Source organism: Phacochoerus africanus, chromosome 9 (assembly GCF_016906955.1).
Source record: "Phacochoerus africanus isolate WHEZ1 chromosome 9, ROS_Pafr_v1, whole genome shotgun sequence".
Classification (NCBI taxonomy): domain Eukaryota; kingdom Metazoa; phylum Chordata; class Mammalia; order Artiodactyla; family Suidae; genus Phacochoerus; species Phacochoerus africanus.
In genome coordinates, this window is record NC_062552.1 from 50,178,434 (window position 1) to 50,201,796 (window position 23,363).

General features: G+C 51.3%; 1 protein-coding gene and 1 non-coding gene across 2 annotated transcripts in view; one reads left to right on the forward strand and one right to left on the reverse strand.

Moving 5' to 3' along the window:
- The window catches only part of FAH (fumarylacetoacetate hydrolase), a 40,079-nt gene extending 16,955 nt beyond the window's left edge, over positions 1-23,124 (forward strand). Inside the window, exons 6-14 of the mRNA XM_047795697.1 lie at positions 5,653-5,750; positions 5,858-5,910; positions 7,937-8,036; positions 8,786-8,916; positions 11,948-12,023; positions 14,340-14,386; positions 16,718-16,819; positions 17,470-17,587; positions 22,904-23,124. Coding sequence (XP_047651653.1) covers positions 5,653-5,750; positions 5,858-5,910; positions 7,937-8,036; positions 8,786-8,916; positions 11,948-12,023; positions 14,340-14,386; positions 16,718-16,819; positions 17,470-17,587; positions 22,904-22,983 — 805 coding nt within the window. The 3' untranslated portion in view covers positions 22,984-23,124. The remainder of the gene's footprint in view (positions 1-5,652; positions 5,751-5,857; positions 5,911-7,936; positions 8,037-8,785; positions 8,917-11,947; positions 12,024-14,339; positions 14,387-16,717; positions 16,820-17,469; positions 17,588-22,903) is intronic.
- On the reverse strand, positions 2,342-2,413 carry TRNAK-UUU (transfer RNA lysine (anticodon UUU)). The gene has a single exon. It is a non-coding gene; the product is annotated as a tRNA-Lys (tRNA).
- Positions 23,125-23,363: the final 239 nt, after the last annotated feature.

A 23,363-nucleotide genomic window follows, 5' to 3' on the forward strand; every position in this document is an offset into this window, starting at 1 on the left:
GAATACTCTCCCCCATCTCAAGATCATTGACTTCATCACATCTGCAGGTGTCTTTTGCTGTAGACACCCACCAGTTCCAGGGCTTAGGATCTGGAGATGTTCTGAGGGCCTATTATTCAGCCTGAGACACACACATCCACACTCATACATGTCTACATACACATACATACACCTACACACATACATACATAAAGCACACACATACACACAGACACACTTAGACATACACATGCTACACGTACACAGACACACTTGGACACACTTATACATACACATATGTACATACACATAATACACACACATAGACACACGCAGACACCCTTATACATATACATAATACACATACAGAGACACACATACACACTCTTATACATACACATATATGCATACACATGATGCACATACACAGACACACACACACATTTGCACAGGCTGGTAGGTGCATAGAGAAAGGTCCAGAATAATAGGCTGCAGACCATTACTCCTCTCAAGGGAGGGGCTGGATGGACATTGCTGACTAGCTTCTGTGTTGTTTGAATAATTGCACATAATGTAATTGCACGCAGTTGTATTTTATAACTTAAGCCAGTAAGAGACAAAGGGGGAGAAGAGGGAGACCCTCAGCTCACTCTCCAGAGGTCCTTACTTGAATGATAGTTGGCCCCATCACCTCCACCTCTCAGGTTACAAGTGTGCACACCCACACACGCACACATGCATTTTATTTCTTTTTTTAAAGATTTTTATTTTTTCTATTGTAGTTGATTTACAATGTTCTGTCAATTTCTGCTGTACAGCAAAGTGATCCAGGTGCACACATTCTTTTTCTCACCTTATCCTCCATCATGTTCCATCACAAGTGACTAGATGTAGCTCCCTGTGCTCTACAGCAGGAGCATTTTATTTCTTTAGTTAACAAAATGAGACCATGCTGACTGACATTCGCATTTTTCCCTTTACTTTACCATTGACATCGCTCTGTGTAAATAAACTTGTCTACCCCAATTTACCAAATAGATTTTTTTCTTTCTTTCTTCTTCTTTTTTTTATGTTTCTCCTTTTTTTTTTTTTTAGGGCCACTCCTGCAGCACATGGAGGTTCCGGGCTAGGAGTCGAATTGGAACTACAACTGCTGGCCTACACCACAGCCACAGCAACGTGGGATCTGAGCCACATCTGCGGCCTACACCACAGCTCACGGCAACACCGGATCCTTAACCAACTGATCGAGGCCCGGATTGAACCTTCGTCCTTATGGATACTAGCCAGATTCGTTTCCACTGAGCCATGACAGGAGCTCCCAAAATAGATTTTTTGGATGAGGTTCTGCAAGGCAAAAGCACAGTGAACTGGCATTTATCTCACCAGATGCAAAGAACACTAGACGGGGAGTTCTCTTGCGGCACAGTGGGCTAGGGATCTGGCATTGTCACTGCAGTGGCTCCAGTCACTGCTGTGTGTAGGTTTGATCCCTGGCTCCGGGTACTTCCACCTGCCATGGGTGTGGCGAAAGAATGAAAGGAAAAGAAAAAAAGAGGAAATACGAGGTGGTGGTAAAAGTGTATGGAAATATAGAGGAATGAGGGACAGCAAATTCCAGGTGTGACTCCCTCTAGGGACGGGGCAGGAGGGGCGGGAAGCAGAGGGAAGAGTCCAGGAGGACTGTGAAGGGGGCATTTCATCGGTTTAGAAAGCCTTTTGGTGCCATGTGGTTATTTGTTTTATATCTTTTTGTATAGCATAAATACTGCAAAATAAAATTGCAAATATTTAAAAAACTAAAAACAGCCAAAAGATCATCGGTGTGTATGAATGGTCCAGAATGCAAAAGGTAAACAGTGCGAACAAAGCAAGTTTCTCCCACCATGTCCTTCATCCTCCTTCGCCTCTTCAGAGGCAAAACCATGGTCAGCTGCTCAGATTTTCCTTCACAGATATCTTGCTTACTCTCTGCCAATTTTCTGCATGGTCACTGCTCTCTTAATAATTTGAGAGACTTTCATATTTAATAGAACTTAACCCTTTCTTGTGATGCATTGCACATCCTTTCCCCCAGTGTGACATCTTTTTACTTTATTTGCTATTTTCCTTGATGCAGAAGCTTGACATTTTTATAAAGTCAAACATGTCGGTCATTTTCTTTATGGCATTTACTTCTATGTCGTGCTCGGGATTTCTCTATGCCAAGAATTTGAAGTTTGGGGGGGTATTCTTTTCCTACTTTGTGTTTCAGTCTTACTTTTTACAAATTTAGATCACAATCCATCTCTCTCTCTCTCTCTCTCTCTCTTTTTTTTTTTTTGGCTGTGGCATGCAGCAACAGCTTGATGTGGGACCTCAGTTCCCAGACTGGGGATTGAACCCAGACCTCTGTGGTAAAAGCACAGAATCCTAACCACTGGGCCACCAGGGAACTCCCTGGAATTTCCTTTTGTGTGTGATGTAAGGTGTGGGTCTGTGTCTGTTTCCTGGGCTGCCGTAACAAACTACCATGTGTCGGGTGGCTTACAACAACGGAAATTTATTATCCCGATGTTCTGGAGGCCACAAGTCCAGAATCAAGGTTTTAGCAGGGCCCCTCTCCCTCTGAAGGCTCTAGGGGACAAGCAGCTTCCTGGCCCATCCAGCTCTGGTGGCTGCAGGCCATCCTTCCTGGGCATCACCATGGCAGGCTCTGCCTCTGTCTGCACATGGCCTTTGCCTCTTCTCTGTGTCTCTTCTTCTGTCTCTCGTAAAGACACTTGTCACTGGATCTAGGGCCCAACTGGATGGTCCAGGATGACCTCATCTCAAAAGCCTTAACTTAATCCCTTTTTCCAAATAAGGTCAAGTCCGTATTTTCTTTTTTCTTTATCTTTCTTTTTTCTTTATCTTTTTGCCTTTTTTAGGGCCGCACCCACAGCATATGGAGGTTCCCAGGCTAGGGGTCTAATCGAAGCTGTAGCTGCAGGCCTACACCAGAGCCACCAGCAACTCGGGATCCGAGCCAAAGTCCATATTTTCTAGGGGTCAGGATGTGGATGCGCTTCTGGGGAACCACCATTCAACCCCTTACAGGATCTAACTTATCTCGTTATGCAAAAACCTTTTTCAAATTTTAGTTCTCATGTTCTACATTTTAACCATATATGGGTCTCAGCTTGTTCAGCTGGCCCATTCCTAGCAGTACCGGACTGTTTTAAATTGCCTTAGGGTACTTGGCAGTCCTTTCCTCTCCTATATTTCTTTCTTTTTTTTTTTCCTCTCTTTTTAGGGCCACACTTGTGGCATATGGAGGTTCCCAGGCTAGGGTTGAATCGGAGCTGCAGCTGCCAGCCTGCACCACAGCCACAGCCACAGCCACAGCCACAGCCACAGCAACTTGGGATCCCAGCTACATCTGCGACCTACACCACAGCTCACGGCAACGCCAGATCCTTTAACCTACTGAGCGAGGCCAGGGATCAAACCTACATCCTCATGGATACTAGTCAGGTTGGTTACTGCTGAGCCACAGTGGAAACTCCACCATATTTCTGTCTTATAAACAGCTCTTGACAGTGTTCCTGCTGCCCTGGGTGACTCTTCTGCTCTTGAGCATTATGATCTAGTTCTAGGGTCCCCTTGTATTTGGTAGCGAGGGGGCTAAAGGAAAAGTAGCAGAACTTTGCTGCCGGAGAGGCAGGGGTTTGAATCCCGACATCCACCAGGACTTCATCCTGGGTTACCTCAGCCAAGCCACGGATACTCTCCAAACCTGCATTTGCTCAGTGCTGTCCGATAACATGGCCTGATGTGCAGGGCGGTTGTGGAGGGAACATGAAAAGGGAAATGATAGGAAAAGCATGGTGCCACCATGTCCCCAATAACTGGTGCTGTTATTCTGCATGAGTCTGCATCAGCACCGTATTGGTGCTGGAGACAGACTAGGAGAAAATCTCACTTTTCCCCACTATTTAAGGATGTTTTGATTTTTTAAAAAAATGTAAAATGCACATAAAAAGTTTACCACCTTAAGCATTCAAAAATTTTTTCATGACCACACCCATGACACATGAAGTTCCTGGACCAGGAATTGACTCTGAGCCACAGCTGTGACCTACACCACAGCTGTGGCAACACCAGATCCTTCAACCCACGGTACTAGGCCAGGGATCCAACCCACACCCCGGCAGTGACCCAAGCCCCACTGCAGTGGAATTTTTTTTTTTTTTTTTTTTTTTTTTTGCTTTTTAGGGCCACACTCATATGGAGGCCACACGGCATATGGAGATTCCCAGGCTAGGGGTCTGATCAGAGCTACAGCTGCCAGCCCACACCAGAGCCATAGCAATGCCAGATCTGAGCTGCATCTGCCACGTACACCACAGCTCACAGCAACGCTGGATCCTTAACCCACTAAGTGAGGTCTGGGATCGAACCCGTAACCTCATAGTTCCTAGTCGGATTTGTTTCCGATGCGCCACGACGGGAACTCATGCAGTGGGATTCTTAACCCCTTGCGCCATGGTGGGAACTCCCATCCTAAGCATTTTTATGTGTACAGTTCAGTGGCATCAAGTACATTCATACTGCTGTGCAACCATCACCACCATCCATCTCCAGAAGTTTTTCCTCTTTTCAAACTGAAACTGTAGCCATTAAAGACTAACTCCCCATTTTCCCTCCACCAGCCCCTGGCAACCACCATTCTACTTTCTATCTCTATGAATTTGAGTCCTTTAGGTACCTCATGTATGTGGAATCATGCAATATCTGTCCTTTGACGTCTGGCTTATTTCATCAGCGCAGTGTCCTCAAGCTTTATCCACGTTGTGGCCTGTGCCATTATTTCCTTTCTTTTTAATGCTGAGCGATATCCATCGTATGTAAAGACCACGTTCTGCTTTCCCATGTATCAACCGATGGACACTTGGGAGTAGCTTTTCATTTTGAACCGTGTATGTATGTTGACTCCCTTTTTTTTTCCTTCTTTCTTTCTTCTTTCTTTCTTTCTTTCTTGATTCTTCTTTCTTTCTTATCTTTCTTTTGAGTAGGCGTTCTCTGTAGGAAGGAATCCTTCCTTAATTCATTCCGTCATTCCTGCCTTCCTTCTTCCTTCGTTCTTCTTCCGTCCTTCTTCCCTTCATTCATTTCCCTCTTTCTTCTTTCTTTCTTCTTTCTTTCTTCTTTTTCTTTCTTTCAAGGGCTGCACTGTGGCACATGGAAATTCCCAGACTACGTGTCAAATTGAAGCTACAGCCGCCAGCCTACACCTGAGCTTAACCCACTGAGCAAGCTTAACCCACTGAGCAAGGCCAGGGATTGAACTCTTGACCTCCCGGTTACTTGTCAGATTCGTTTCCGCTGCGCCACAGTGGGAACTCCTGTTGACTCTCTTTTTTTAGAAAAAAATTATTTTTACCTTTTTAGGGCTGCACCACACGGCACATGGAGTTTCCCAGGCGAGGGGTCGAATTGGACCTGTAGCCGCCAGCCCAAACCACAGCCACAGCAATGTGGGATCTGAGCTGTGAATGCAACCTACATCGCAGCTCACAGTGAAAATTTTTTTTACTATAGTTGATTTACAATGTTCTGTCGATTGTTGACTTCTTTTTAATTTTAAAACATTGTGAAATTTATCTTGCATGCCTAATAGAGTTGATGCTTTCTCTCGCTTCCCTCCATCAGGCTGCATCTACCGGTGGCCTACCATGGCCGTGCCTCCTCTGTCGTGGTGTCTGGCACCCCAATCCGCAGGCCCATGGGACAGATGCGCCCCGATGACTGTAAGTGCCTCCAGAGTCCAGGCCCTGCCGTGCTCAGCTCTGTGTCCCCACATACCAAGTTCCATGCCTGGCACTCACTACAGCCCCTTTTTCTGATGCTGTTCTAGCTAAGCCTCCTGTGTATGGTGCCTGCAAACTCTTGGACATGGAGTTGGAAATGGTAAGCTGGGTCTTGGTGTTTTATTGGCCTGGGGTCTGTATACACGTTAGGGCAGGAGATCTCTCTGGGATGGCAGCCCTGGGCAATGGGCTGTTCCCCTGTCTCAGCCACATCAGTGACAGCTCTGGCTTCAGAAGTACTGTCCATCCTCACTAGGCACGGATTCTGTATTTGTGAATTCACCTACTCGCAGTCAGTTTGTAACCCGGAAATCAATATTCTCAGAGTTTTGGGGGGTCATTCAAGGATACACATGGACTGGCAAAAAATTTGATTTACATGTTCCCACCTGAGGTTGAGCAAGGCCATGCTCTGCCTTTATATTTCAACCGCTATCATGCAAACAAGTGTCTTTTCAGGGCCATGTTATTTTGAATTTTGTGCTTTTTGTTGACGTGCTTTTTGCCGTGTGGTGTTCCTAAGGACAAGAAAGTTGTGATGTGCCCAGTGGAGAAAAGGTGTGCACTGGATAAGCTGTATTTGGGACCTGATAGTGCCCGTGGCCATGAGTTCATGATCACGAATTAACAACATGCAGGCCGACCTCGTCTTCCTGCACCTTGCTATGCTGTGCTTTGCAGATGTTGCATTTTTCACATATTGAAGGTTTGTGGCAACCCCTCGTCAAGCAAAGTCTGTTGATGCTAGCATTTGCCCACGCCGTGTCTCTGTGTCACATTTTGGTAATTCTTCTAATATTTCAAACTTTTTCATCATTATTGTATCTATCATGGCGATCTAAGATCAGTGGTCTTTTTTTTTTTTTCTTTTTTTTCTTTTTAGGGCCTTTTAGGGCCGCACTTGTGACATATGGAAATTTCCAGGCTAGGGGTCAAATCAGAGCTGCAGCTGCCGGCCTACACCACGGTCACAGCAAGGCCAGATCTGAGCTGCATCTGAGACCAACACCACAGCTCACGGCAGCGCTGGATCCTTAACCTACTGAGCGAGACCAGGGCTCAAACCCAAATCCTCATGGATACTAGTTTTTAACCCTGAGCACAAGGGGAACTCCTAAACATAATTTTTATAAGCACTGGCAAACCTCACTTTATTGAGATCTTTGCTTAACTGCAGTGCTCTGGACCTAAACCTGAAATATCACCAAGGTTGGCCTGGTATGTTGAAAGAAGTGTCCTTAAATAGAAACACACATAAAGCCAGGCTGTGTACTGATTCATTGATGCAAATGTTGGGACCAGAGGCTGGCAGGAACTTAACCCTGGATTTTTGTGTGTGTGTGTGTGTGTGTGTTTGCCATTTCTTGGGCCGCTCTTGCGGCATATGGAGGTTCCCAGGCGAGGGGTCAAATAGGAGCTGTAGCCACCGGCCTACACCAGAGCCACAGCAATGCGGGATTTGAGCCTTGTCTGCAACCTACACCACAGCTCACGGCAACGCCGGATCCTTAACTCACTGAGCAAGGCCAGGGATTGAACCCGCAACCTCATGGTTCCTAGTTGGATTCGTTAACCACTGAGCCACGAAGGGAACTCCTTAACCCTGGATTTTCCCCTGGGAGCAATCTGTCTGTATTTGCTAACTCAGTGTTTCTTGTGATTTTATGTTGATGGTGTTTCCTCAGAGGCCGTGGGTGAGGGGTGGGGTGTGGGGTTTGCCCTGACAGACTCTCTTGGCTGCATCATGGAGGCAGCCTTTTCATTTTTCATAACACAAACACAAGGCTTGTGTAGCTGTCAAAGCTTAAAATGCAGAGTGAGAACCGGATGGAGGGGAAGGAGCAGAGGCGTGGGGGGAGGTCGATGCAGGGGCCGGTGCTCAGGGGCCGTGAGGGGGCCTCAGGAGGCACTGGCATACAGCTGCTCACCGCTTCCCAGGGTGGCTATCTGTCCACTCAGGGGTCCTTTAGGATGTTGGAAATATGGTGGATTTGTAGCCTTGCCAGGCCCCGGTGGCTGTCCAGGTCCCCGGCTACTGTTTGGAACTGCCTGACCTTTGCCCTCCAGGGAAGTGACCTGGGGCAGCAGGTCAGAGCCAGATTCTCATCAGCTTCCCCCCATGTCAGGCTTTCTTTGTAGGCCCTGGGAACAGACTTGGAGAGCCCATCCCCATCTCCAAGGCCCACGAGCACATTTTTGGAATGGTCCTCATGAACGACTGGAGTGGTAATTACGGGGCGCTGGGCTTCCCGGAGCTGTTTCCTGTGCACACGCTGCTCTGGGGGAAGGCTGGGTACCTGGGACACTTTCACAGATGCCAGGGATGGTTGCCTGGGCCTGGTGCCACACAAAGGCAGCAGGTGGTACAGTGGCTGAGAGCTCAGGCTTGGGTATCAAACAGACTTCCCAGCTCTGAGCTCCAAGTTTCTTGTAAGTTGAATAAGGATAAGACTGGATGTCCCAGCTAACGTTTCTGAGCTGTTATGCTCCAGGCTCTGTGCTGAACACCCCACGTGGACTCTTCTCCTGAGTCCCTGCTTGGCCCGGGTCTTATTATTACTCCCCTTTTATAGGCGAGGAATGAGGCACAGAGATTTCAGCTAGTTGCGGAGCTGAAATTTCAAACAAGCAGCCCTGTTTCTGAGCCTGTCTCAACCCTGAGGCCATATACAGAGGAAGATGGGGCCGTGAGTCCCAGGAAGTGTCACCTCAGGTATAAGGATGAGCTTCCAGCCCTTCAGGGGAAGAAGCTGTGCTGCCTGCCCTTGGACCATCTTTCTCTTTGCTGCAACCTGGCACAGCGACCTCAAAGCACCTATGTCCTTGGACCTGGGGCTGCCAGCCTAGTTGGGGCCTGAGCACCAGGGGTGGGGGCATGCTGTGCTGAGCATCTGTGCCCCTTGGTCAAGGCGAGGAGGGACTTGGCACAAGACCCGGTCAGCGTTTGTAAGCCCTTCCCCGCCCTTCTCCTGTAGCTCGAGACATTCAGAAGTGGGAGTATGTCCCTCTTGGGCCATTCCTCGGGAAGAGTTTTGGAACCACCATATCCCCATGGGTGGTGCCCATGGATGCCCTCATGCCCTTTGCTGTGCCCAACCCAGAGCAGGTAAGCATACCCTGTGCAGGAAGTCCCAAACCCAGGCCCCTCTGACCCCGAGGCTGTTTGCCCACCAGGCATGGAGAGGGTCTGGAGGGTAAGCTCTGGGCCCCATCATGGCCTCATGCTGGGGGTCTCTAAGCAGGCATGGCATCAATCATTCTACCTTGTGCTTTCCGTGCCCCCTGCATGGTTCTTGGAGGAAAGCGTGGAATTTTGTAAACTTCAGAATGCTCTGAGGCCAGAAGAACTGGCCAGTTGGCAGAAGAGGTCCCTGCCAGAATCACCACAAGGCACAACTTCCCAGGTCCCTAGGTTGTGTTCTCTGCAATGGTGCCCCCTGGAGCCCAACCGATAGATTGCAGTGTGGAGTCAGGCAGCCAGGAGTCCTGGTCCAGAGCCTCCTATGCCCATGCCACCATCCAGGGGCGTCTCAGCCTCAGCCCTCATGCCTCAGTCCATTGCAACCTGGCAGCTGCCTTTACCCGGTCACCGCCAGTGGTCTCGCCACTGTGCCCTGTGACCTTGGTGGTTGCCTGTGGCCCTGTGCCCTCTTCAGCGTGGACCCCTTGGCATCCCCCTACTCTTCCTAGGCAGTCACTCCCCCTGGCTTCTGACATGACCTGTCCCTGTTCCCCCATGTCTCCCAGAGTCCCAGGATGCTCCAACAGCCAAGAGGGCAGCCCTAGCTGAGCGCTCAGCCTCTGCCCCTCCTCCCACCCCTCCCCTGAACTTCTTACCTTGCTCTTGGCCTCCCCCCACGCCCCCTCCCGCCCCAACACACAAGGCTCCCTCACCCAGGCCACCCGCCCGTGTTCCTGGACACCTCTCAGCCCTGCCTCCGTCTCACGGAGCTGTGCTCAAGGTCCTTGCAGACCAGTTCCCCATGAAGCTCCCGCAGGCCTCTCATGCTTGTCCCCTTGCTCCCTCCTTGACCACTCCTGCACAGCCATCGTGTTCAGTCGCTGAGACATGTCCCTTCTTCCCTCCTTGGTGAGCCCCCACCTGTGCCTTCTTCTGCAGCCCACCCCCGCAGGGACCGTCTGGCCCGCTGCTGCACCCCCTGCTCGTCCCCTCCAGGCTCCATCCCTGTTCCAGCTCTCCGTTCACAGGCACCCCTGTACCATTGCCAGGGCTCTCTGGGCTCCATCTCTCTTTACGCCAGCCTTTCCTGAATACCATTACATGCAACTTTCACGGCTCTTGCCAATTCTGAACTCTTATTTCTTTAATGCCTGAAAGCAGCTTCCATTTGAAGACTTTTTTTTTTTTTTTTTTTTTGCTAAAATTTTTAGGGCTGCACTCGTGGCATATGGAGGTTCCCAGGCTAGGGGTCTAATTGGAGCTACAGCTGCTGGCCTACACCACAGCCACAGCAGCGCCAGATCTGAGCCGCATCTGCGAACTACACCACAGCTCACAGTAATGCCGGATCCTTAACCCACTGAGCAAGGCTAGGGATCGAACCCGCAACCTCATGGTTCCTAGTCGGATTCGTTTCCGCTGCACCACGGCGGGAACTCCAGCTTCCATTTGAAAATTCTAACAGCGTATTTAGAAAAGGAACTTTATCTCCCATTGGCATCACTTGCCACCAAGTTCAACCTAAAAAGAAAGAGAGCTATTAAAACCAAATCAGGAGTTCCCGCCATGGCTCAGTGGTTAACGAATCCAACTAGGAACCATGAGGTTGTGGGTTCGATCCCTGGCCTTGCTCAGTGGGTTAAGGATCCAGTGTTGCTGTGAGCTGTGGTGTAAGTTGCAGATGCAGCTCGGATCCCACGTTGCTGTGGCTCTGGTGTAGGCCGGTGGCTACAGTTCCGATTTGACCCCTAGCCTGGGAACCTCCATATGCTGCAGGAGCAGCCCAAGAAATGGCAAAAGACAAAAAAAAAAAAAAAAACAAATCACCCTATGTTATCTCATGTATCACTAGTGATTCACATATTGCTCTTTGGGAAAACAGTGCTTTTGGCCAAGGTGCCGACCTTCTGGCCTGGCTGTCGAATCTGCCTCCACAGCTGGGGCCTGTCCCTGCCAGCCACCATCCCTTTCTGCTGCCCCGGCCTTTCCCACAGGCCTTGCTTTTTCCCCCATCTCTGACCTTCCCACTGTCCCCACCTTCCCACTGTCCTCACCTTCTCACTCTCCCCACCTTTCCCCTGTTCCCACCTTCCCACTGTCCCCCTTCCCACTGTCCCCACCTTCCCATTGTCCCCCTTCCCACTGTCCCCACCTTCTCACTGTCCCCCTTCCCACTGTCCCCACCTTCCCACTGTCCCCCTTCCCACTGTCCCCACCTTCCCACTGTCCCCACCTTCTCACTGTCCCCCTTCCCACTGTCCCCACCTTCCCACTGTCCCCCTTCCCACTGTCCCCATCTTCCCACTGTCCCCCTACCCACTGTCCCCACCTTCTCACTCTCCCCACCTTTCCCCTGTTCCCACCTTCCCACTGTCCCCACCTTCCCACTGTCCCCACTTTCCCACAGTCCTCACCTTCCCACTGTCCCCCTTCCCACTGTTCCCACCTTCTCACTCTCCCCACCTTCCCACTGTCCCCACCTTCCCACTGTCCCCCTTCCCACTGTCCCCACCTTCCCACTGTCCCCACTTTCCCACAGTCCTCACCTTCCCACTGTCCCCCTTCCCACTGTTCCCACCTTCTCACTCTCCCCACCTTCCCACTGTCCCCACCTTCCCACTGTCCCCCTTCCCACTGTCCCCACCTTCCCACTGTCCCCACCTTCCCACCATCCCCCACTTCCCCAGCATGCTCCTTCAGCTTTGGGGGACCTCTCTGATGCGGCTTCTGTACCTTTGACCTGCTGCCGCCCCTTCCTTGGCTTCTTTCCCAGAGCCCAGCTCATTTGACCACCCTCAGCCCTCATTGCCCCGGGACACAGTGCTGGTCCCTGGAGAGGAGTGGCCTCTTCATCCTCAGGTCCTCTGTGCCTGAGCACCGTGGCTCTGCTGCAGGCCCGGCCTGGGCCAGCTCAGCCCGCCTGCCTATGACTCTGTGCTCTGCTCCGCCCTCTCAGGACCCCAAGCCCCTGCCATATCTCCGCCACGACCAGCCCTACATGTTCGACATCAACCTCTCTGTCGCCCTGAAAGGTACTGTTTTGGGATCGCAGGGTGCGACAGGGGCCAGAGGGCCCATGTGCCCAAGTACTTGGTGGGTATGTGGCTCCTGAGCTCCTGGGGGTGGGGATGAGAGGGTGTCACCTTCCATGCCCTGGGAGAACGTGGGGTTCGTGTAAAGGAGAGTGGAGGGGAAGGGACATCCTTGTGCTCAAAGGGAGCCACACTGGGCCCATGTGGCATTAGCCTCATGTCACCGGGCTCTCAGCTCTGAGGACCAGAAACCATGGAGTCTGGGGCCTCCACCCTCTGCTTGAATCCCCTCTCCAGCTTCCCCACCCAGAGCCTGCCAGCCTCTGCTCCCCTTGGGTGGCACATTTCATCCAGGGCACGTTTGAAAGCCAGTCCTCGCTGGCCCGGCCCTGCCCTCTGGGGCCCCACAGCCAGCACACCCAACGTTGACCTGGGTCAGCCCTGGGCACCTGGTAGGCAGGGCCCACGTCCCCCGAGGCCGCTTGACTACACTGCGTTAATTAATAGGCCAGCGGAGCATTAGTGGTAAAGAGCCTGGCCGTGCAGGCCACAGCTGGGGTTTGAGTCTTAATTCTGCCCCTGCCCAACTTTGGGCACATTCCTGAATCTGTCTGTGCCAGTTTGTCGTCTGTAAACAGATATGGATGGCATTGACTTCATGGTATAACTGTGATGGGTTAAGGTGAGTGGATTCATGTCAAGGTCTGGAACAGTGCCTGTGCCTGAGAGGTATCAGGTGTCATTTTCCATTCCTGGTGGGAGCACCCGGGGCTGGGGGATGCCCACAGACCCTCCAGGCCACACTCTGTCCAGTCTCTTTTCTTCCCAGATTTTCTTCTCCTTTTGTCCTGTTTAGATACCCCAGGCTCTCTGGGGCTTTCCCACTGTACATTCTAGGGGCTCCGCCCTTCATGGAGGTGATCCTGGCAGCAGGCTCCGTGTCTGCCAGGAGGAAGTAGCTGCCAAGCGCAGGAGCAGGACGCAGTATGCAGGAAAGGGCTGCTAGGAAGTGCCGTAGCACCCCTGGAAGACTGCTGCCCCACTCCTTCATGTTACCCATTGAGAAAGTGAGGCTCAGAGAGGAAAAAGGGATTCACCCCAGAGTCCCATAGCTGGTTGATGGTGAGGCTGAGACTACGATCAAGAGTCACAAGCTCTAGGCTAGTGTCCTTTCCTGCCACAAATGCTAATTTCCACCCTGCCTGCCTGGAAGCTTCTAGGGGAAGGGATAAGATGATCAAGAGGTACAGGAGTTCCCGTCCTGGCTCAGTGGTTAATGAACCCCAACTAGCATCCATGAGGATGTGGGTTTGATCCCTGGCCTCACTCAGTGGGTTAAGGATCCAGCATTGCCACGAACTGTGGTGTTGGTCACAGACGTGGCTCGGATCGCACGTTGGTGTGGCTGTGGCATAGACCAGTGGCCTCAGCTTCGATCGGACCTCTAGCCTGGGAACTTCCATATGCCATGGGTGTGGCCCTAAGGAGACAAAAAAAAAAAAAAAGAAGAAGAAGATGAAGAAATATCTGGAGATGTAGAAAGAGATAGAAGAGGGAGGACCCAGGGCAGGGATGGTTTTCAAGATCCCATACCAGTCCTGAGCATGGAGTTCTCATGTTCTGAGTTAGGATCTGGGTGGGGCAGGCTGGGGGGACCCTGAGCCTTCATGATGTCGAGAAGTACACCTGTTGCATGCAGCCTCAGAAGGGAAGCCAGGGCCAAGGGAGGAAGGCCAGTTATGGGGCAGTAGAAGCGCTTTCTGATTATTAGCACTGTTCAGAAGTGGTACAGCAGTGGCCTGGTACCTCGTGGGTAGTAGGTGTGTACTTGTTTAATAACTATTGTTGAAGTAAATTGTATAGTAGGAATTGTCCATCATTGGAGGAGTGTGGCAGGGGACAGATGGCCCCAGCTGTCCAAGGGGCTCTGAGGGGTATGGCAAGAAGTTTCACCTTACACACTATCCCCCGTTGACTACTGGCTTCCGGGAGCATTGTGTTAAGGGATTCTGACGTCACATCTGACCTCGGAGGAAACCAGTACCGTGATCAAATCGCACTGTCTGCCGTGGGTGTGGGAGGAGAAAGTGGTGTCTTGTGTGCATCTATTTGCCCTCCCTGGACCAGCTCTTTCTCTGGAAGCCTCTTAGCCCTGATATCCTATGAGCATATTGTCTCATGGACTTTTTAGGTGGAATCACATTAGACAATGGGAAGCTTAAGTCACAAAAGAGCTCACCTTATAAGGTGGATTTCCCGTCTTCCTTATTTAATGGAATTAAGTCTCTCTGTCGGTGTTACTTGTCTTCACAACAGGAGAAGGAATGAGCCAAGCAGCTACCATATGCAGGTCCAACTTTAAGGTAAGCTTTGAAGCTGGGCAAACTGTGCTTTTGGAGGTGAGGGAAGGAGATCTTTCTTCCTGGCAGGACTAGGGGAATAGCACCCATTTGGGGATATAATGATGGGTCAGCATGTGGACCTAGAGCTTCCATGGCTTTTTTTCTTTCCAAAGAGGCCAGGAGGTCACAGAGACCTCACTAAATGGAGGCTGCATGGACATGGCCAATGGTTTTCTTGAAGAATAATAGATATTCCTGTAAGGGTCTAATCTCTGGTTTCTCTTGTCCTGCTGTGGGCTGGATTGATCAGTGACTTATTTTTGTAATTGAAGCAAACACAAAAATAGGGAGTTCCAGTTTTGGCCCAGCAGTAACAAACCTGACTAGTATCCACGAGGATGTAAGTTCAATCCCTGGCCTTGCTCAGTGGGTTAAGGATCTGGCATTGCCATGAGCTGTGGTGTAGGTCACAGATGCGTCTCAGATCCAGCGTTGCTGTGGCTGTGGTGTAGGCTGGCAGCCGTAGCTCCGATTCAACCCCTAACCTGGGAACCTCTATATGCCATGGGTGCTGCCCTAAAAAGACAAAAGTAAAATAAATAAAAATGATAATGCACAGATTGAAAGTGTACAGCTTGATGAATTCTCATAAAAGCAACATCTCTCTGCAACCAGCACCCAGATCAAGAGAAGGGTAATTTCCAGGATCTTAGCCTCCCCTTAGTGCCCCCTTCCAGTCACATCATCACTGTCCCCATCAAGGGGAACCTCTCTCCTGACATTCATTTTTTTCTGTTTTAAAATTTTTATAAAAATGGAATCATATGGGAGTTCCTGTCGTGGCTCAGTGGTTAACGAATCTGACTAAGAACCATGAGGTTGTGGGTTTGATCCCTGACCTTGCTCAGTGGGTTAAAGATCCGGCGTTGCCCTGAGCTGTGGTGTAGGTTGCAGGTGCGGCTCAGATCCCTCGTTGCTGTGGCTCTGGCGTAGGCCCGGTGGCTACAGCCCCGATTTGACCCCTGGCCTGGGAACCTCCATATGCCGTGGGAGCAGCCCAAGAAATGGCAAAAAAAAAAAAAACAACCGGAATCATATGTTACATATTCTTTTCTGTCTGGCTTCTTTTGTTTTAAATTGTGTTTCTGTTTGCAGTGATAGTTCATTATTCTTGCTTTTGTGTTGTGTTCACTGTATAAATGTTCCACAGTGGATTTTTCCATTCTACTCTTGATGGGCATTTGGGTAGTCTCCACTTTTTTGGTACAGTTACTGTGAACATTCTAGTCCATGTCTTTTGGTGCATGTACATGCATGTTTGTTGGGTAGATATCCAGGAATAGAATTGCTGGGTCATAGAGGATATATATCCATACTCAGCCAAGGAGAACTTCCATATACTTTTCCAAAGTGCTTGTTCCAGTTTATACTCCCCTAGCAACACAGGAGCATTTCAGCTGGTCCCCGTGATGTTGTTGGCCTTTTCATTTCAGCCGTTCTGGGGGATTACGATTTCAGCTTGCATCTCCCTAAAGACCAGTGCATCGGGGCACCTTGTCACATGCCTGTTGACCATTTGAACACCCTCTAAATCAATGTATTCGTATTGCCTTTAGTCTCCTGATTTATTTCTGGGTGCATTAGGTTGCTAAGAAGGAATAAAGGTGCCTCCATGGGGGAGGGCTCTTGGGCAGGCATCCATTTCTAAGGTTTCCTTTGTCTGGATGTGCAGCTCCAGGAGTGGCAGGCCTGAGAAGCTGTGGACTTGGAGGGGCACAGGCGTGCAGCCTCTGAGCCTCTTGTTGGGCATGCGGTCCTTGGCCCCCTTCCCCCACAGCCCCACCTCCCTTAGCGCGCCTTCATTCCTCAACCTGCTCTGACGTCCTGTCTGCATCCTTCGGCCCCATAGCCCCATGTCTGTTCCAAGGCCCATAGTGGGAGAATGCAAGTGAGGTCTCTGCTCATGGGAAACTTCTGCTGTGATGAGAACCCAGGCCTTGTCAACTTAGGGCTCAGGGGCAGTGGCAGGACAGGGTGTAAGTATGGACAGACGGGCACGTTGTAGATAGAGGGTCTGAGAAGTGAGGTCACTGCTCCGGGGGGCTTCTTGGAGAAGGTGGGTTAGGGGAGGGCTGGAAGGGGCAAAGGTGCTGGGGCTGTAGCTGGTGAGGGGGCGGGGAGAGAGGTGGAAAAGGGCCCTGGGTAACGGTGGGAGGACAGCTCGTCCTTGTGTTAGAGGCTGGAGAGCCCAGGAGGGCCAAGTGAGTGGGGTGGGCTGTGCGGGCTGCCTCCCGGGCCCTGGGGGAAGCCCCCTGCCCTCTGCCTGTCCTCACCTCTGTCCTTCGCCTGCAGTACATGTACTGGACGATGTTGCAGCAGCTCACTCACCACTCTGTCAATGGCTGCAACCTGCAGCCTGGGGACCTCTTGGGTTCTGGAACCATCAGCGGGCCGGTGAGTATCTAATGGCCCTGGGGGCTGCCCACCTGGAGCACCCATATTCCCCACAGAGACAGAAGGGCCCTCAGATCTTCCTCGAGAAGGAATTCCATACTGAGGCAGGTGTATCTTACCCTCTGTCCTACCCAGAGCTTCCCCCATCTCTGGGTACAGAGTGGGCTTCTTCTCCGTATTTCAAAAGAGCCTGATACAGGGCTTGGAGGCTGCGTCTATCTGCTTGGGGAGGGTCAGGAAACCGCCACAGTGTCTGGTCGTCACCATCTCACACTGCACCTGCCCAGGATGAGGTGCCCCCACGCCCAGCCCTTGGCGATGACTAGAGGTGGTGCATGTAGCAGCACCTCCTGCAAGGTCATGACTGCGAGCTCTTTCTGATGGGAAGTCTCTTCCCAGGGGGAGGGGTCAGGCATAACTATATCTGGGTGAGCTGCAGCCTCCAGAGCGGGCAGCGGCCGGGGCGTGCTGGTCCAGCCCCGCTCTGAGTGCTGAATGAAGTGAGCAGAGCAGGCAGGCCAACGCGGGGTCTCTGAGTGCCAGGGGTCTCCTGCCCCTTCCCGGTGCCCTGATAAGCACCATCCCCACCGGATTTCTCATGCTCATCATTATGTGAATACGAATGATGCTTTCCTTTTCCTGCTGTGAAGGAGCCAGAAAGCTTTGGCTCCATGCTGGAGCTGTCATGGAGGGGAACGAAGGCCATAGAGCTGGGGAATGGACAGACCAGGAAGTTTCTGCTGGACGGGGATGAAGTCATCATAACAGGTGAGGGCTCTGAGGCCTGCGGGCTATGTCTCCTCCTCGCCTGCGGCACCGTCTTCACTGTCTGGCCAGGAGGCCATCTGTTCCACCTCGTTCCCACGGCCACATTCCCCAAGTCTGTGTCTGCTTGTTCTGGCCTGTGTCCTAGGCCTGGCTGCCTGGAACTTTAAATCTGAGCCTCAGAGTTCCTGTTGTGGCTCAGCGGGTTAAGAACACACTGTTGTCTCTGTGAGGATGCCAGTTCGATCCCTGGCCTCGCTCAGTAGGTTAAGGATCTGGCATTGGCCTGAGCTGTGGTGGTGGTTGCAGATGTGATTCAGATCCCATGTGTCTGTGGCTGTGGTGTAGGCCGGCAGCTGCATCTCCGATTTGACCCTTAGCCTGGAAACGTCCATGTGCTGCAGGTGCACCTGTAAAAAGAAAAAGAAAAAACAAAACAAAACCTGAGTCTCCCTGGACCAAAAAGACCACAGAGGTCCTGTTTTGTCTCCCTTCTGCTTGAGAGAAATTATAAAATAATGTCAGGTTCCCATTGCTCTGCACATGGCAGTACAGGGACCCTGTGCCCTATGACCTCGAGTCCTGTGACCCTGGGCCTGAGTTAGTGACTGAGATTTCTCAGCAGCCCGTTCTGAGGAGGTTAGGGCACCCCTTACATCTCGGGGGGCTCTTCTGCCCCCCATGTATTATTGCTGGAGATGGAGGCACCGCCATGGTCAGCAGCACGTGATTCACAGTCACACAGACTCATGTGGGACCCCCAGGTCCCCTTTGCCCTGTGACCATCCTCAAGTTATTTAACCTTTCCGACGCTCAGTTTCCTCATCTTTTTTTTTTTTCTGTCTTTTAGGGCCCCACCCTCAGCATATGAAAGTTCCCAGGCTAGGGGTTGAATCAGAGCTATAGCTGCCAGTCTACACCACAGCCACAGCAACGTGGGATCCAAGCCGCGTCTGCGACCTACACCACAGCTCATGGCAACGCCAAATCCTTAACCCATTGGGCGAGGCCAAGGATCGAACCCGCAACCTCATGGGTACTAGTCAGGTTCCTAACCTGCTGAGCCACAACGGGAACTCCTGGTAGGTTGATTAAATGAAGTGGATTTGGTAGAGAAAACGCAAGCAGAGCTCAAGACAGCAGCAAATGATACCCAGCATTAACCAATAGGTACTCGTTTTGCCTTTCCTCTTTCTACAGCCTTGTGATACCCTTTCTAATGCCAGTTTAACTAACAGTTATGGAATATCTGCAGGGGCCACCCGTGTCTACTTCCTTTATTTTGTTTTGTCCTCACAGTAGCCCTTGCATAAGATCATTGCCCTGATTTTACAGAGTAGAAAATATAGGTTGATAGGAGGTAGGTTACTGGCCGAAAGTCACACACGGATGAAGCCAGGATGTAGTCTGGGTCTTTGGATTCCCTTGCCAGCTTTGTTCCAGAGTTCCTCTCGTGCTTGTCGGACCTACTGCAGGCCCTCGGTCATGGTCCTATGGGTTGAGTGAAAGCATTTCTTTCTTTCTTTCTTTTTTCTTTTTCTTTTTTTTTTTTTTTTGCCTTTTCTTGAGCCGCTCCCGCGGCATATGGAGATTCCCAGGCTAGGGGTCTAATCGGAGCTGTACCCACTGGCCTACGCCAGAGCCACAGCAACGCAAGATCTAAGCCGTGTCTGTGACCTACAGCACAGCTCATGGCAACACTGGATCCTTAACCCACTGAGCGAAGCCAGGGATCAAACCTGCAACCTCATGGTTCCGCATGGTTAACCACTGTGCCACGACGAGAACTCCAAGTGAAAGCATTTCTTGAAGTTTTGGTTTGAGAAAAGGAAGGAAGCAGATGGGATGGGAGAGGAGAAAATCATGGCTTCAGCTTTCTCTTGTCACTGTAATAGAGGCTCCCAACTAAGCTGGACCCGGCAGCTGGCCAGGGCCCAGAAGAAATGAGATCGGTACTTAGGCAGATGGGATGCGCAAGTGTTCTTGGCATTTGAGCCAGGGAAGGTGGGAAAAAGGAGCCAGGAGGCTGCGAGGGTCACTGACGTGTAGTTTGTATACAGGGCTTTGCTCCAGAAGGATCTGGGGAGGCCAGGCAGAGAAGCTAGAGAAAGCCAGTTCCTTGGATCTGAAGAAGCCCATGTTGGCAAGAGAAGAGGGAAATGGGAATAGATTGGTGGAATTCCCTGGCACAAGAATAAAGATTATAATTCGGCAGTAGAAGAGGTCTAAGTTAAATTTTTTTTTTTTTTTTTTGCTTTTTAGGGCCACACCCATGGCATATGGAGGTTCCCATACCAGGGGTCGAATGTGAGCTACAGCTGCCAGCCTACACCACAGCCACAGCAACAGGGAAGCTGAGCTATGTCTGCGACTTACACCACAGCTCACGGCAACGTCGGATCCTTAACCCACTGAGCGAGTCCAAGGATCGAACCCATGTTCTAAGGGTTATTAGTCAGAGAACCTTCTTTGTAAGGAAGATGAGGTCTATTACATGTAATGCACTCAGCACAGTGTCTCATCTATAGGAAGAGCTGCATGTATTGGCTGCTGGTGGCACTTCCGAATCCTCTATTACATTTCCAGGGGTTAGGAACCAATTTGGAGAGCAGTCAGTCACCAGTGCTGAGAGCAGGGAGGTGATAAGGTGGCATCTGAGCGGGTGCCATCAGAGGAGCAGGAGGAGGGCTGGAAAAGAGCCATGGAAGCCCAGTGTGGCTTTCAGAAAGAGGGACCCAGAGGGGTCATGGCAGGTGAGGGCACAACGCTGGTGATCTCAGCAAAGGGACACAATGGGCACGCTGACCCCCCACCCCCATCCACTTCCCCACATGTCCTCCTTCCCACAGGGGAGCAGAGTGTTCAAGTCTCGGCTCTGGTGACTCCCTAGAGTTTGTCAGGGATACTCTCCAGTATGAAATCCCTTTTTCCTTTTTATTAACATTTAACTTAGGAGTTCCTGTCGTGGTGCAGCAGAGATGAATCTGGCTAGGAACCATGAGGTTGCATAGAAACGAGGATTTGAACTGAGGTGGTTGAGCTCCAGGGTCCATGCCCTTTTTTCTTTTTGTCTTTTAGGGCCACACCTGTCACTAGTGCCACACTGGGGTTCCCAGGCTAGGGGTCAAACTGGAGCTACAGCCCCTGGCCTATGACACAGCCGCAGCAACACAGGATCCGAGCCACGTCTGTGACCTACACCATAGGTCATGGCAACACCAGATCCTTAACCCACTGAGCGAGGAGGCCAGAGATCGAACCTGCATCCTCATGGATACTGGTCAGATTCATTACCACTGAGCCACAACAGGAACTCCAGCTCCCACCGTTCTTAATCCTCCATGTCTTCTAAGGCCCAGCACAAGTGCCATCTCTTTTAGAAATTCCTGGCTTGTTTCTAGCATTGCAGCAGACTTTTCTGTTATGCTGATATTGCTTTGACTATTTCCTTAGGAATGTAAGAGAAGCAAAGAGTTCGTGTATCGACTCATATCCACCTAGACCCAGAAGTCTAGCCTAAGGCTATTTACCAGTAATCTTTAACTAAGACACAAAGAGCCAGTTTGAAGACAATACTAACACCACAACCTACTGTGTGCTAGGTACCACGCACGGCACTTAACCTGCACTGCCACATTTAATTCCCATGTATAGTTGGACCCTCGGAGGTCCAGAGAGGTCAAATCGCTGGGTCTGAATCACACAGCCCTGGAATGCAGCCAACTCCCCTGGGAGGCAAAGTGTATCACTTCGCTTCCCTACAATTGCAAGCCCTTCCATTTTCTTTCCCATTTTCCTGTAGCTTCATTTAGTCACATAAGATAGTCAGGACTGCCTGGCAGCCCTGGTTTCAGGCCCGGCTCTGCCACTGACTCAGCTGGGACTGGCCCCTGTCTCTGGACCTCGGGGTCTCCTCCTTTGGGAGGTGAGGGGTGCATCCCCGTGTGCTTGCAGGCCTGGCATTCTGGGAAGCTGTCTCTATGGATTCTCATTCCTAGTGGTGGGATGGAGTGGTGAGTAGGGCAGAGGGTCAGTTTCCACGGAAGGGCCAGTAAGATCAGCACGACGAGCGAATGTTTCAGAGAATATTTCAGAGGAGTTGAGTGAATGTTTCCTTCTATTTCCATGGTTGATGGAGCCCAGCCCAGAAGGTTGGGGAACTGGTTATCCCCTCTGCTCAGGGCTCAGTGACACGCTCTGACTTGGGTGCAGACTTTCCTTGTGCTCTGGCTTCTCGGGGTCCTCTGTCCCTGTCTGAATGCACCTGCCCCCAGCATCTCTTCTTCAGACTGGAGAACATCCGCCTGGGGCTGGGGAGATCCTGGGCTTCGTCCTCAGCTGAGTGCAGAGGGTCACTGCTTTTCCCTCTGGGCCAGTGGTCTCAACCAGAGCATCTTGGGGGACATTTGGCAACATCGAGGGACAATTTAGGTTGTCCCTGCATTGCGGCCAGAGATGCTGCTAAACATCCTAAGTGCACAGGACGGCCTCTCATGAGAATGAATCATCTGGCTCAAAAGGTCGCTACTACTGAGCTTGAGACGCCCCATCCGGGCCATCTGCCTTCCAGCTGTAAAGTGGGAAGGAAGTGGCCGCCGTTCCTACCAGGTGGAAAGTGTACTTGTGCGTCTGTACTCTGGACCTCAGCAGGTGCTGTTTGCTGGTCGAGGCCACACAGCTATAACCCAGTGCAGGAAGGAGCTGTGACTGATGGAGCCCCCAGCTCTGGGGGATGGGTGGAGAGGAGGACCCCCCCAAATACGTGTTTGCAGCTCTCAAGGAAGAAGGCCATGGAGCCACCCTTGCAGTGCTTCTGAGGGTCCCTGACTACAAGGAGAGCCTAGAGTTCCATCTCGGTGCTCCTGCAGTTCCGCCCAGCTGCTGCGGTGGGGGGTTGTTTGTTGAAAATATATTCTGTCAGAGTTCCCTTCATGGCACAGTGGTTAATGAATCCATCTAGGAACCATGAGGTTGCGGGTTCGATCCCTGGCCTCGCTCAGTGGGTTAAGGATCCAGCGTTGCCATGAGCTGTGGTGTAGGTTGCAGACGCGGCTCGGATCCCGCGTTGCTGTGGCTCTGGCGTAGGCCGGTGGCTATGGCTCCGATTAGACCCCTAGCCTGGGAACCTCCATATGCTGTGGGAGCGGCCCTAGAAAAGACAAAAGAGAAAGAAAAAAAAAAAGAAAAGAAAATATATTCTGTCATTCTGCCTTCCTGCCTGGAGTCCAGCCATGTGCTGACCGGCACTGTGTTGACTTGGGCTTTGGTTCTCCTGAGCCCAGTGGCTTCGCGGCTGACCCCTGTCCTCCTCTGTTGCAGGGCACTGCCAGGGGGACGGTTACCGCGTTGGCTTTGGCCAGTGTACGGGAAAAGTGCTGCCCGCCCTCTCGCCGGCGTGACGTGCTCTCTGTTCTCCTGGAAACAAAGCCTTGAGCACCACCCTCCAGCTCCCTGGGAGGACCAGGGTCCCCTCTGTGGCGGTAGCCCTGGCTCTTCGTTCAGTATTAAAGCCATCGCTCTGTCTTTATGCTCTGAGCCCAGCCCGCTGTGAGTGTGCAGTGTCTCCTTGTGTTCTTGGGTTGAGCCAGTGGGTCACCGCGTGTACCATTTCCTGGGCAGACCCTCACTGATTTGTCTTCTAGTTTTGGTTCTTGGTTTTCGGTTTTCGATTTTGTTTTTTTGCCATATCCATGGCATGCTGAAGTTCCCCAGCCAGAGACTGAACCCATGCCATAGCAGTGACCTAAGTCCCTTCAATGACATTGGATCCTTAACCACG